General features: G+C 29.8%; 1 protein-coding gene across 1 annotated transcript; it reads right to left on the bottom strand.

Annotated features, from left to right (window-relative positions):
• Positions 1–5,261: 5,261 nt before the first annotated feature.
• LOC115715950 (putative RING-H2 finger protein ATL21B) lies at positions 5,262–12,289 on the bottom strand. Its single transcript, XM_030644628.2, has 2 exons — positions 11,508–12,289; positions 5,262–5,953 (listed from the first exon to the last, which is right to left on the bottom strand). Exons 1-2 carry the CDS (start codon positions 12,214–12,216, stop codon positions 5,529–5,531), a joined length of 1,134 nt encoding a protein of 377 aa, XP_030500488.2. The 5' UTR covers positions 12,217–12,289; the 3' UTR covers positions 5,262–5,528.
• Positions 12,290–14,339: the final 2,050 nt, after the last annotated feature.

The following is a 14,339-nucleotide window of genomic DNA, read 5'->3' as shown; positions in this document are numbered from 1 at the left end:
TTCGTGGAATGTTGGATTGTTGGCTATGTGGATAGCGGATTGGTTGTCGCAATAGATAAAAGCCGGTTGTGTTTGTGGTATTTGGAAATCCTGAAGAAGGTATTGGAGCCATGTAATCTCACTACGGCTGCCGAGCCCCCATATTCGCCGGCGGAGAACTTCGAGAAATGGTTGGTTGTTTCTTAGTTCTCCATGAAATAAGGCAATCTCCAAGGAAGATGCAGAAACCCGTAGTGGAGCGACGAGTTATGGGGCAAGAAGCCCAATCCGAATCAGAAAAACCTCGGAGCTGAAGAGATGATGAAGCTGAGTAAAGAAGACCTTGGCACGGACTTCCTTTTGAGATATCTCGGCAAGTGATGAACGCGAAGGTGTGGAGTTCTAGGGGAAGACATGAATTGGCTGAGAACATTGACAGCAAAGGTTATATCGGGCCTTGATAAAGTGAGGTAGAGAAGTTTTCCCACGAGTTGACGATAATGCGATGGATCAGTAAGAGGCTCTCCTTGTTGATCATCCAGTTTGATACGCGGATCCATGGGAGTTTTGGTGGGTTTGCTACCAATGTAGCCACTGTCTTCAAGAATCTGGAGAGTGTATTTGCGTTGTGATAAAACTAGTCCTTCGGAGGCACGAGCTATTTCAAACCCGAGAAAATATTTGAGAGTGCGAGTGCTTTGAGGAGAATTGATTGTTGAGAGTGGTACGTAATTGTTGCAAAGAAAAAACCAAGTTTAGGAAGTGGTGATGATTATATCATCCACATAGACAAGGAGAGCAATGAAATTGTCTTCGAGTACCTTTAGTGAATAAGGTATAATCTGCTTGTGATTGGGTGAAGCCTTCATTAAGTAAGGCAGTACAGAGAGTGCGATACCATTGGCGTGAGGACTGTTTGAGTCCATAAATGGACTTATTTAATTTGCATACAATGTCCTTCTCAGTAGCAAATTCAGGGGGTAAAGTCAAGCCTTTGGGAACTTGCATATAAACCTCCTCATGAAGATCGCCATTAAGAAAGGCGTTATTAACGTCGAGTTGCAAGGTGTGCCATTTCTTTATAGTAGAGATGGCCAGCAATAATTTAAAGGTGACCATCTTAGCAACAGGGGAAAATGTGTCAAAAAAATCGAGTCCTTCTTGTTGAGTGTAGCCTTGTGCAACGAGTCTTGCTTTGTGTCTCTCGATAGAACCATCACTGTTGAGTTTTATTTTATAGACCCATCGACATCCAATAGCCTTTTTGTTGGCAGGTAACTTGACATAAGTCCATGTCTTGTTTTTGAGCAAAGCAATGAGCTCATTGTTCATAGCGTTGTTCCAAACTTTGTATTGAGATGCTTGATTGTAGGTAGCTGGTTCATGTAAAGCTGTAACAAGAGAAATAAAGGCTTTGTGAGAGTCAGATAATTTGTCATAAGATAAAAATTTTTGTAGATTATGGGGAGTAGAGGTTTTGTCTTGCAAAACCGAGTGACATTCATAATCACGAAGGTAAGAAGGAGGTCTTGAGACCCTGCTGGTGCGTCTGACAGTAGGTGGTGGTGCAACTGGAGAATTTGTGGAGGAAATGTCCTCATTTGTGTCTTCGTTGGGAGGAAATTCTGAGTGTATGCTAGTGTCTTGTATCGGGTATTGTTCCTGAGGAGTTGAGTTAGTACAAGCAGGATTGGAAGTAACAGTAGGGAAATCATTGACAAGAGTTTCAGAAACATGTGGAGATGGAAATACAATGTTAGAGAAAGGATCAATTATTTCTTTAGTGGTATTGAGTTTGTGAAAGGGGTATATATGTTCATGAAATATCACATTTCTTGAAATAAAGAATTCCTTACTGTTAATATCATATAGTCGATACCCTTTGATCCCTTGTGGGTATCCCATAAAAACACAGGTTCGAGCTCTTGAATTGAATTTGCTTCTATGGGCAGTGAGTGTACTAGCAAAAGCTAGACATCCAAAATTCCTTAGGTGCTCATAATGAGGCACTTCTTTGAATAGCAATTCATAGGGACATTTGTTGTTAAGGCGTGGTGTAGGTGTCCGGTTGATAAGATAGGCGCATCGTCATGATACAAATACCCAAAATTGGATGGGAAGTTTAGCCTGAAAATAAAGAGCTCGAGCAACATTTAAAAGATGTTGATGTTTTCTTTCGGCAATAGCATTTTGTTCAGGAGTTTCAACACAAGTAAAATCATGCATTATGCCAAATTTTGCAAAAAGATCTTTAAACACTAACTCAGGGGCATTATCTGATCTAAAACGTTTAAAAATGCATTTAAACTGTGTTCGAATATAGGATAAAAAATCAGTGACAATTTGGGAGGCATCGGATTTTTGTTTCATTAAAAAGATCCAAGTGAATCTAGTTTTGTCATCAACCAAGGTGAGAAAATATCTATGGTTGGAGTGAGACGGGATATGGTAAGGTCCCCAAGTATCACAATGAATTAAATCAAAACTAGATTTGGCAAGATCACTATGTTTGGGAAAAGGAAGTTTTCTTTGTTTTGCCATAGGACATACAAAACAGGGAGAATTCTTATGAACATTATCAATGTTACAATGAAGTTTATTGCAAAGTAAAGATAAGCGTTTATGAGAGGGATGCCCAATGAGAATGCCAAGTATCTGTACGTAACGGTAATGTTACGAGTCGCATCATCAATGTCATCCAAGATGTACAAACCATTGTGTTCTTTACCTCTTCCAATCACATTCTTGGGGTGTCTTTCACGAATACGAAGTCGTTAGTATAGAATTTAACCTTAACAAAATTATTGCCGGTTAGTCGACTTACGGACATTATATTAAACTTGGAACTTGGAACATATAAAACATTTTCAAGAATGAGATTTTTAGAGATACATGACGTTGCCATTTTGCCTAACTAATAGGACTTCATTGTTTGGTAAAATAAGTCTTGTAGCGATGGTATAAACCGATACTTTGGAACGATTAATGTTATTACATATGTGCAAAATGGTGGCAAGTCTAAAATCCAAGAAGTATCAAAAAATTTAGAGGTAGAACAGGTATCAAGATCATACCGTAAGTGTACGTGGAAGTGGATCTGCTACGGAGACAAATTACCATGTTGGTTGGCAAGAAGATTGAGTAATTGTTGGTACCTTGTGTCGCACTTAGTTGTGGGAGGAGAGTGTGTGTGTCTTGTCTTGGCACTAGTTTCGGCAGGTAGTACGAATTTGATTTGCAACAGCATCTTTAGGTTTGTTATTTTTATTGTATCCAGGTGGATAGCCGTGGATCTTGTAACACCTTTCAATGGTGTGGCCATGTATGTTACAGTGGGTGCAAAAGGGTCTTCCTTTCTTAGAACCTTGAGATTTCTGCCCTTGTTGATCACCTTTGTTTGATTTGTCACCTTGAAAAGCAAAGGCGTGGCTGGTGTTGGGATCGTTTCCAGCAGTAGAGTTGCCTTTTTGATTTTCTTCTTGAGTAACAAGGTGAAAGACTCGGTTAACATCTGGGAGAGGATCCATTAAAAGAATACTCCCACGAACTTGAGAGAAATTATCAGACAAACCCATTAAAAACGACATGATATATTCCATGTGGTACTGTTCTTGGAGCTTCTTAACTCCACCACAAGTGCAACATTACAAGAACAATTTGGTACGTAATTTGACAATTCTTCCCAAATTGTTTTCAGTTTGGTAAAATACATACCAATGGTTAAGGTATCCTGTCTAAGATTCATCAATCCCTTTCTGAGATTGTAAATATGAGGTCCATTCCTCTGTTGGAATCGAGTTTTAAGATCATCCCATATGTTGGCTGCGGACTCATCATATAGGATACTTGAAGAGATTTCTTTTGAGACAGAATTCAATATCCAAGAAATAACAATGTTGTTATTTCTGATCCAAGCGTTGTATAAAGAAAAATCAGAAGAGGATGGTTTTGGGATGGAACCATCAAGAAATCCAATTTTATTCTTAACTGAAACAGAAAGTTGCATAGCTCTACTCCAAGATGCATAATTTTCTTGTCCAGTGAGGAGTTGGGATACAAGAACGTTACCTGGATTGTCGCCATGGTGGAGAAAGTAAGGATTTGTTGGATCTTCGAGAGGATTCTTCGAATTAATGAATTGTAAGTCTTGGTTTCCATGTTCGGTAGAAGCAGAAGGACTTTGAACGATTCTTGTGGTACCGATCTTCACTTTCCATTGGAATCTCGGCTTGAACTTCGTCATAAAGGAAAGAACGAAAAAGGAGATGGAGAACGCAATCGCAGTATCGGAGAAGATGAACGGAAAACACGATACTGTGACCGGAGAAGAAGACAGGATCAGGATCGGTCAGGGAAAGTAATTCTTTCCCGCTCTGATACCATATTGCGGAAGAGAGAATTGATGAAATTCATATTCTGTATTCATTGGAATTCATTACAAAGACCAGGAGAAATAGTATATATACAGACCAAAGATATTGGTCGATGGCATAACGGAGACTTACCGACTTAACTGACACAAGAAACAGAAGAAATAACGAACTAAACTAACTGTGCAAGTGTGTGAAACACGTGATAGAAATATAGAGCAGAACCAGGATTACAATAGGACTATGAAACTTAATATAAATCAATGTCTCGATTTGAATCATATGAATGAATATGAGATAAACTTACAAGAAGAGAGCAAATATTTAATTTGGTATGGGTATATGTTGATCAAGAATGACGAAATCGTGTCGCGCAAGAACTGGAGGCGCTTATTACATTCCCTAGAGTCAGTTCTCGGAATTGTGCAGCGAAGGACGGAAGAAGGAGATGATCACGTTGATGAAGGAGAAGAAGGTTTTGGAGACGTCGATCTTGCAAATGCCTAGATCTCTGAGAGCGAGGTGGACGTTTTCCATGGCTAGAAGGAGGAAGCTTTAGTTCTCTGATAGATAGGCACGTATGAATTGATATTAGGGAGAGGGAATTCAATTTTCCTATCTATTCGTTTCATTAAGATATTTTTAGATGGACTGGTTGTTAGAGTTTTTCTAGGAGAGATTTTAGGGGTTTCAAAGGAAGATGGGATCTGATGGGTAATTTTGTTTATTAAATATATTTATTTAAAAAAAGATTGTTTAATTTTTTGGTTTAATTATTGGGTTTATTTATTTGTTAACGTTTAACGTTAACAGTCTGTTAAGTTAATCGTGTAAGGCTAAATAAAAAAAGAATCGTTAAACCAAGAATTGCCGTTAGATAGGCACTTTTAATATATAAAGATATATAAGATAAATAAGTTATTCCTCTCATTGTCAATTAATTTTGAGATACAAGTCTATGTACCTTATCTTAAATTCTAAAATGATATCAAATAGATCTGAAAAGCTATTATCCCAATTAGAAGATAAGACTTGTTCCAAACAAAAATAAAAAGATAAGACACATAAATATACTATTCCATTAACAATATTTATATACAAATTACCCTAAAAAATGTTTATAGGAAGCTCCTAAAAAAAACTTTATCCATCCAAATATATATAATTGACCTTTTTATCTCATAATACATCTCTAATTGTGGGTCTGTTGGGAGATTTTCGACAAATGGGACAAGAAGCATTCAATCTGAGCCATTCATCAATGCAATCAGAATGAAAGAAATGTTGACATTCAGGTATGGTCTTCAGTGTCTCATTGGGTCTATACTCAGACAAACATATTGGGCATGTGTTGTCATTGGGCTTGGGCAATCGCCCGCTCTCACCCAACACTATCTTTGGGTAAGACTCTAGAGTTGGCCCATCTAGGCCCATAATGATTATGGGCTGTGGAGCCACTGTAGAATTGAACTCTGGAATGGATCCATTTCTTCTAGTAATGGCCTTAACCCTACCAAATATGAAACATAGTAGGCCCAATATGCACAAGATTGATGGTATGCCAACCCCTACTGCCACTGCATACCGAGCACTCCTTGGAATTCCTGGTCAAGCATAAAATTAGTTTAGTTACTTGTAAAACAAAGCTAATAAGAAAACTAATCAAAGCTAAAAAAAAATGTGTTTTATGATGGATTTATTTATTTGTATGAGGTGTGCTAATAAGAAAACTTTTTATACTCTCTTTTACACTTTCTTTTTATGGATATTAACATTTATTGAGTTAAGAAATTGAAAATATACATATAAATATATTAGAATATGAATATGAATTTTTTCACCATCAAATTCAGTTTGGTATTTTAGAATATGTTAGATGAATAGAAACTAAGTAGTCTTCCAACAAAGTAATTGTCAAAATTGATTCATAAGATCAAAACTTATACAAAGCATCAAAAATTAGAAATAGGGTTCTAATAAGTTTTTCATTTATTAATTATCTAGTTTTTTTTAATGAATTAAGCTTATCAAATAAGTTTATAATAGATAAATTATCATTATTTTATCGCCTTCACGAAATGATTAGAGTTAATTAATTAATTTATAATGGATCATTATTATAAAAAATGTGTATATAGCAGAAAACCAAAGCCATATCTTATAATGTTAGTATAGTAGGATCCATATCTTATAATAAATAAAATCCATATATCTAATAAAAACTTACAACAATCAAAATATTGATATGCACAAGTGTTTGTACTTTCTAGCTATAGCACTCAATGTTATTTCAATATTTAAATTATAAGGAATTGAATAGAACTATTAATATCAAGAAAATGATAATTATTAAATGCACTATATATATTTCTCATATTTGTTAACACTGACTATATTTTAGGAAAATTTTCAAAAATATTTTTTTATGTTTAATTTATAGTTTAAAGTTTTTATTTATAAAAAATACTCTTCTAAAATTATAAAATTACAAAAAATATATTTTTTTTTAGCAAGAAGTAAAAAAATAATAAGAAATCAACTTCACCGTAATTATAAATTAATTATAAATAAATGGTAAAACAACTAAAAAAACTACCATGCAACAAGTATATAATAAAATTGTGAATAAACTATAAAAAATTTTACGTTCATGGTATTTTTGTAAATAAAATTAACAAATCGTAAATTTTGTCCGTATTAAAATAATTTGGTAAGGTTTTTTTAAACCTTTGATGGAATATGTAAATTTTAGGGCTGAACATCTGGCGAGTTTACCAGGTTATGGGTTGGCGGGTTTCGGGTTCAAAAAATTGAAACCGAACCCGGACCCGAATAGGACACGGGTTGGCAGGTTGGGCGGGTTGACCGAGTTGGCGGGTTGACCCAGTCAACTCGGTCAACTAAATTTTTTGTATTATTATTTGACAATTAATTAATACAACCAAATAACCAATCAGAATTAACTCTTATAATACAGATGTATGGTGAGTTATAGAACTAGGGTTGCTTTCAGTACACTCTGAGTGCCATATTTTGAGGACCTGTGTTTGAGAAAAACTTTCTAAATCACTGTATATTCTGTATTATCAAGTCATGAATTATATGAAATTTTAAAGTATGAATTTAAACAAAGTCAAACACTAAAGTGATCCAATGTCTAAAAAGTCAAAGCCATGATTGTTGAGTTGGAAAACAAGAAAAAGCACCAAACGGGTGAACCAGAGCAATGCTACACATATTTTATCTGTAAATTAATTATTAAAGTAGTTTTTTTATAAAAGAAAATAAGGTAAAAGTAATATTTATAATTTAATTAAGTGAATAAAATAATTTTTAAAGCAAGACTTGTTGGTTCAATTATATTGCAATTAGTAATAATTAAAGTACTATAGAATAAGCTCTGCACCACTAATAAATTTTAATAAAATTAAAAAAAAAAAATCAATACATTATTTTTCTCAACCTATCTTTTTCACTTGATATAATTATTGAATAAATTTTTGTGATATTGAAAAGCATGAAAATCTTGACATTATTTTTTAAAAGTATATATGGAAGAGTGTGTACATGAATAAAATGATCATCACAACAAACAAAGATATAATGAATATAAATAGTGGCGTGCCTTATTATTTTGTGATAATATTTAAATATTTGCACTTGTAGAAGTTGTATTAGTCATCATATTTATACTCTCTGAAAATAAACAACCATTATAATTCTATATATATATATACCAACTCCACTACAAGTAATTTTCAGTTATTTATCCTTGTCAATTCTAAATATTTGAGAAATAAAATTACAAATAAAATTTTATAAAAAAAGGGAAAAAAAAAAAAGTTTGACATAAATACAACTACAACAAGCTAATTATTACTTGCTAAAAAAATTTGTACTTTACTATTTTGTTTGGTTGATAAGATAAGATATATATTTTTTTTTTTTACGTTTACATAATTTTTTTTACATTTTTACGGCATTCTATAAAAACAACACGAAAACAACAAAAAAATTATATAAAAATAGTATGAAAATAACATCAAAATAATAACAAAAATTAATCTAAAAAATCAACAACAAATTAACAAGAATACAACATAAAAAGATCGTATTTTCTGTAAATAAAATTAAAAAAAATTGTACAAATATTAAAAATTCCGTAAAATCGTATTTTTATAATTTTTTTTTATTATTTTTGTGTATTTGTGAAAAAAACCATTTATATATATACATAAATTACAAAAAAATTATTATTTTTAAAGGAAAAAAAAAAGTGTCACAAATCATTAATGATATACATACACACTCAAAGAATGATGATTAAAATAAATGTGGCAATGCTAGATAAATATAAATCAATTAATTTCTTACGTAGCCTAGAGGCATGACAACCCAATGTATAAGTCAATTCTATTATATTATCATATCATGTTCTATATATCTACTTAAATGAATTTTAAAAAATCCAAAAAGAAAAATACTATATTCTCATTTTCTTTGTATTTTGATAAATAATTATCAATATCATGTCCTTTCTATTAATATTGACTTACAATCCCTCCTGATCAAGTAATTAAAATAATTTTTTTTTTATAATTTTAAGCCAAATTAGTAATTTTTTCCTCTGAACTTTGACATGTACTAAATCATGTCCCCTAAACTTTTTTAGCCGTTAAAAATTCTTCCTGAACTATTGAGATTGTTAGATTTAAGGACTTTTGTTTAATTTTAGTAAAAAAAATTCTAACATGAATGAAAGCTTAAGGGACATGATTTAGTACATATCAAAGTTTGAAGGGCATGATTTAATAAATATCAAAGTCTGAATAGCATGATTTAGTACATAAATAATCACTGAAACGGTAAAATTGAATTAAATTAGACAAAAGTCCTTAAATTTAACCATCTCAATAGTTCAGGCAGAATTTTTAACGGCAAAAAAAGTTCAAAAACACGATTTAATACATGTCAAAATTCAAAAAAAAATTACTAATTAACTTAATTTTAAAGTAATTAGTTAAACATAAAATAAAAAATCAACTTAAAATGTCATATTTTGGGACACATATCATATAATATTGATAAGGGTTTATTTTATAAATATGGCTTTTTTGTAAGTGGTTTTAGAAATATATGGAGAAATAAAAAAATTTTATAAAAACTGGAAAAACGAATAAAAAATTTAAAATATGGAAATAACTAATTAGTATATATAATCTCTCTCAACTAATGATTTAGAAAGTTGAGAATCCCTATTTTTTAGAACTCCCATTTTTTCCAGTGTTTTGCTTAAGCCAAGATTTTTTTTTTTTTTAGCAACAATCAAATTATTTTTTATTGAGTAATAGTCTAATTTTTTGTTTGACACCCAATAACAAATTTCTAAAGTTTTTTTTTATAACTTTTAATATTCTACACAAATATTTATGAAGTTTTGTCATTGATCTTAACTTTTTTTTTTTTTTTAAATTTGGATTTTAAATTTGCTAGTGCCACACATAATGAAATAACATGTATATATTTAGCTATTTACCCTAATTAATATGAAGAAAAAAAAAGAATGTTAATTTTCAATATATAAAGATTAAAAAAAAAAAAAGTAACCTAATAGTCATATAAGTGATACTTTTTAACACCATATAATTAATTTGGAACCTTAAAAAAAGCAATAACAAAAAAAAACTTAGTAAAAAAAAGTAAAAAAAAAAAATTATCCTGATACTTTTTGGACATTATAGAAATAACTATAAAAGTAACCTGGAACAATTAATAAAGATAATGATAAAAGGAACCTACTTATTTAAACATTATTAAAGTAACCTAAATAATTACATGCATAACAAATAGTAACCTATTACTTTTAAATGCCATAAAAATTAACATATGCTAGAGACAACATCACAAAGTAACCCGATATATTTTTAATACCACTACCATTACACATGTAGTCTATTGGCAATATCAAAAAGTACCATAATATTTTTTTAACTCCACTACCATTACACATGCAACTTATTGACAACATCAAAAAGTAACTCGATGATTCTAAAGTAACCTGGTACCTAGAATATTGAATTTAGTTGTGTGCTACATTTTGACTGATTTTAATGCAAACATAACATTTTTTTTCCTTTTCGTCTTTTATTATATTTTTGAAAGTAACTCGGTACTTGAAATATTAAATTTTCTTGTTATTCTATATATTTTTTACACATGTAACCTATTAATAACATCAAAAAGTAACCTGATATTTTCTAAAGTAACTTGGTACCTGGAATATTGAATTTTGTTAGTAACATAATTTTTTATCTTTTGTCTTTTATTTTGCTTTCTAGAGTAATTTGATACCTAAAATATGAAATTTTGTTGATGTGCTACATTTTTTACACATATGTAACCTATTCGCAACATCAAAAAGTAACCCAATATTTTTTAAAATAATTTGATACCTGAAATATTAAATTTGGTTGATGTGTTATATTTCTTACACATGTAACCTATTGACAAATCAAAAGTAACCTGATGTTTGCTAAAGTAACCTGGAACCTGAAATATTAAATTAGGTTTAGTGTGTTATATTTTGACTGATTTTAATGCAAAAGTAACATGTTTTTTTGTTTTTGTCTTTTTGTCTTTTATCCTGCTTTCTAAAGTAACTTGGTACTTGAGAATTTAAATAAAATATCATTGCATTCCTTTATAAAATATAATATCAAAATGTTAATTTATATTCAAATAAATAAAAAAAAAATACTTTGTAATAATTAAGTTAAAAATAAAATAAACCTTCTACATATATTAATAAATAGATTTTTTAAAGAAAAAATAAAATAAAAATTTAAGTTAAGAAAGAATGATTATGTAGAGTTAAAATAAATAAAATAATTATAATATAAAAATAATATAAATATATATATTAATGATTTGCTTTAAAAAATATTAGAAATCTCTAAACATAAGTTAATAAAATGAAAATATGGCTTTATTTAATAAAAACTTAAAAATATGGAAATATTTTTCCATACAACTAACTTAAATTGTAAAAAAGCCATAAGTTAAGTAAATCTCTAATTTTTCCATATGCCATATTCTACATAATTTCCTCTATTGATAATGAGAATAATAGTAAAATTTGAAAAGAAGATTTGCACATACCTCGATAAGAAATATCAGAGCAAACAATTTCACGACTAGAATTAGACTTAAACCCACACCGTCCACCTCGAGACTCACACCTTCCGCACGTGGGAACATCCCACGTGAGACGAATATGATCGTTAAGGTCCGACGACAACACTTTCTCATAAAAAGGCCATTCAACTGGAACACCAAAACTGCCTATCGAACGACACGTCGTTCTCTTCAACAAGAAATCCGCAACATTAAACGACGCCGTTGCAAAAACTGTATACGTGGAACCACTTAGACAAGCTATAGGGTTCAACCGGTACCTTAAATAATCCGAAGAAGAAGAACAATTAAAGAATGTGAAATCTTCACTGTACGGACTGTAGAAAGGAGAATCTGAAAAATTTAATGAATTGATTATTATTCGGTTGGGTAGACAGTTGTTTGGATCGTTTAACCAAATTTCTTGTGTGGCGTAGTCAATTCCTTGAACTGTAAACTGTTGTGAATTGGGTAGTTTGAGGAGTGTTTGGTTTGAGTTATCACAGGATAAATCAAAACCTGGATAGCCACATGATTCTGTTTGGATGTTCTTTATTCGAAAGGGGAATCGGATATTTGGTTCACGAATTGCACAAGCTGCTTTAATACATGGGATTTCTGTGCTTGTAATGAGGTATGAGAAAGATGATATGAAGATGAAGAAGAGAAGAAAGTGTTTGGGAATAATGATCATTTTTTGAGAGAGAGAGAGAGGATTATTTTGGTTAGAAAATTTATAATAATAAGCTTTGTTTTTTTGTATTTAACTATGGGAAATATTATATATAAATAAAGTATTGTGATGTTTGACTTATTATTTATTTTAAGGTCCAACATTCTACACCATAAAATAATTGGAGAAAGGAAAAAAAATAATGGAGTTTACACAAAAACAGAGATAAAATGTTGAAGGTGGCATAGTAAAGGCCATTATTTTATATATATATTCAATTATTATAAAGTCTATTATGGTCTCAAGTACATAATAGTATTTGTATTTTATAAATATAAAAAGGCTAATTTTTTTTTTAGTAAGTATTGATATGGTTGAATTTAAAAATATTTATTTAATTTTGTTAAAGAAAGTTTGATGTAGATGAAAATTTAAGAGGTATAATTCGGTACGTGTTAAAATTTAAGGAACATATTTATAAATATTCGAGACACAATTTAATATATAAACAGTGACCATATTAGTAAAATTGAATGAAATTAAATAAAAAATTTAAATATAATAATATATTTAAGAAAAAATTTTAATGACCTCAAAAATTAAAAAAAAAAACATAAGTTCAAAGGACAAAAAAACTTAGTTAGCTATATAATATTCTAGAATTAATCGTGGCCGGTAGTGAGAAGAATTTATTAGGTAATATATATATATATATATATATCTTTATATATTAAAAGTGCCTATCTAACGGCAATTCTTGGTTTAACGATTCTTGGTTTATTTAGCCTTACACGATTAACTTAACAGACTGTTAACGTTAAACGTTAACAAATAAATAAACCCAATAATTAAACCAAAAAAATTAAACAATCTTTTTTTAAATTAAAAAAATATCTTACCCACATATCTCTCTAATAAATCCTACCATTTTTGAAATTTTTTTACACGGCTAAATTCAAATTTCAAAAAATAAACCCAATAATTAAACCCAAAAAATTAAATAATATTTACGATTAACTTACATATATCTCTTACAAACTAAAATAAACCCAATAATTAAACCCAAAAAAATTAAACAATCTTTACGATTAACCCATTCATCACCCATACAGGCAAACACAACAAAAGCCTCTCTCTCTCAATTTCACCTACTGAAACAGAATGCAATCATCAGTTGTTAATTCTCATTGCTTTTGGTAAAATTTACACCTTTAATACTTCTTTGTTACTTTTGTTGTGCTATTTTGAGTGAAGGTGGCTTTATAATGAGCAGATGAAATTTTAATACTTCTTTGTTACTTTATAATCGATACTTTGAGAATTGAGGGTTCCTTCTTTGTCTAATTTACACACACTTTGCTTATTCTTAATTTTGTAATATTTATTTTTCCAGGTCAAAGATGTTCTTACTGCTATTATTTTAAGAACTGGAACAAATACAACATATATTATAACCTTATTATTATTGTTTTCAATATGTTTTTACTGGACATAAAAATTTAATTTAAATTTATTATTCAAATCTCTCTAAATTAAATATTATTTATTTTTGATTCATTTATTTCCTTCCGAACTCATAATATAATACTTAATATAAAACATAGCATTCGTGCATGGCACGTAACAATATACTAGTATATATATATATGGGTCAATAAAATGGCAAAAGGAGAACAAGAGTTGGAGACTTGAGAGTAATATAAATGGTCAAAACAGATCATAAAACACGTTCAAAGTATTTGGAATAAAAGGTACAGATCCATATGGAAGATAAAAGATATAATATTCAATATTAAACCCAAATTTTGGGTTCTTATTTTGAAAATTATTGAGAGAAGTTAAATAATATTTTTTTTATAAATTAATTTAATTTAATTTAAATAGATTTTTTTTATAAATATTATATATACTTAAAATTATTTTCACACTTTCATATAATTAATACATAATTTTAAATATAATAAATTTATGTTTTTCCAAAGATAAATGTATAAATATGTAAGAAAGTTAAGGTAAAATTTTGATTAGAGATAAATGAAAGTAATTATAAAGCAACAGGGATAAAATTAATAGAATAATTGAAAAAAAAAGTAAACAAAGAAAAAAGAAAAAAGAAGTATGTATTGTAATTTTCAAATAGTTTC

Source organism: Cannabis sativa, chromosome 5 (genome assembly GCF_029168945.1).
Source record: "Cannabis sativa cultivar Pink pepper isolate KNU-18-1 chromosome 5, ASM2916894v1, whole genome shotgun sequence".
In the NCBI taxonomy this organism is placed as follows: domain Eukaryota; kingdom Viridiplantae; phylum Streptophyta; class Magnoliopsida; order Rosales; family Cannabaceae; genus Cannabis; species Cannabis sativa.
Note: the sequence above shows the minus strand (reverse complement) of the source record. Positions and strands in the feature narration are given on the sequence as shown.

Coding starts and splice junctions, on each gene's coding strand:
- LOC115715950 (XM_030644628.2), bottom strand. CDS start 12,216: ATGATCATTATTCCCAAACACTTTCTTCTCTTCTTCATCTTCATATCA. Junction 5,954..11,507: donor CTCTGATATTTCTTATCGAG/GTATGTGCAAAT, acceptor ATGCTTGACCAG/GAATTCCAAGGAGTGCTCGG.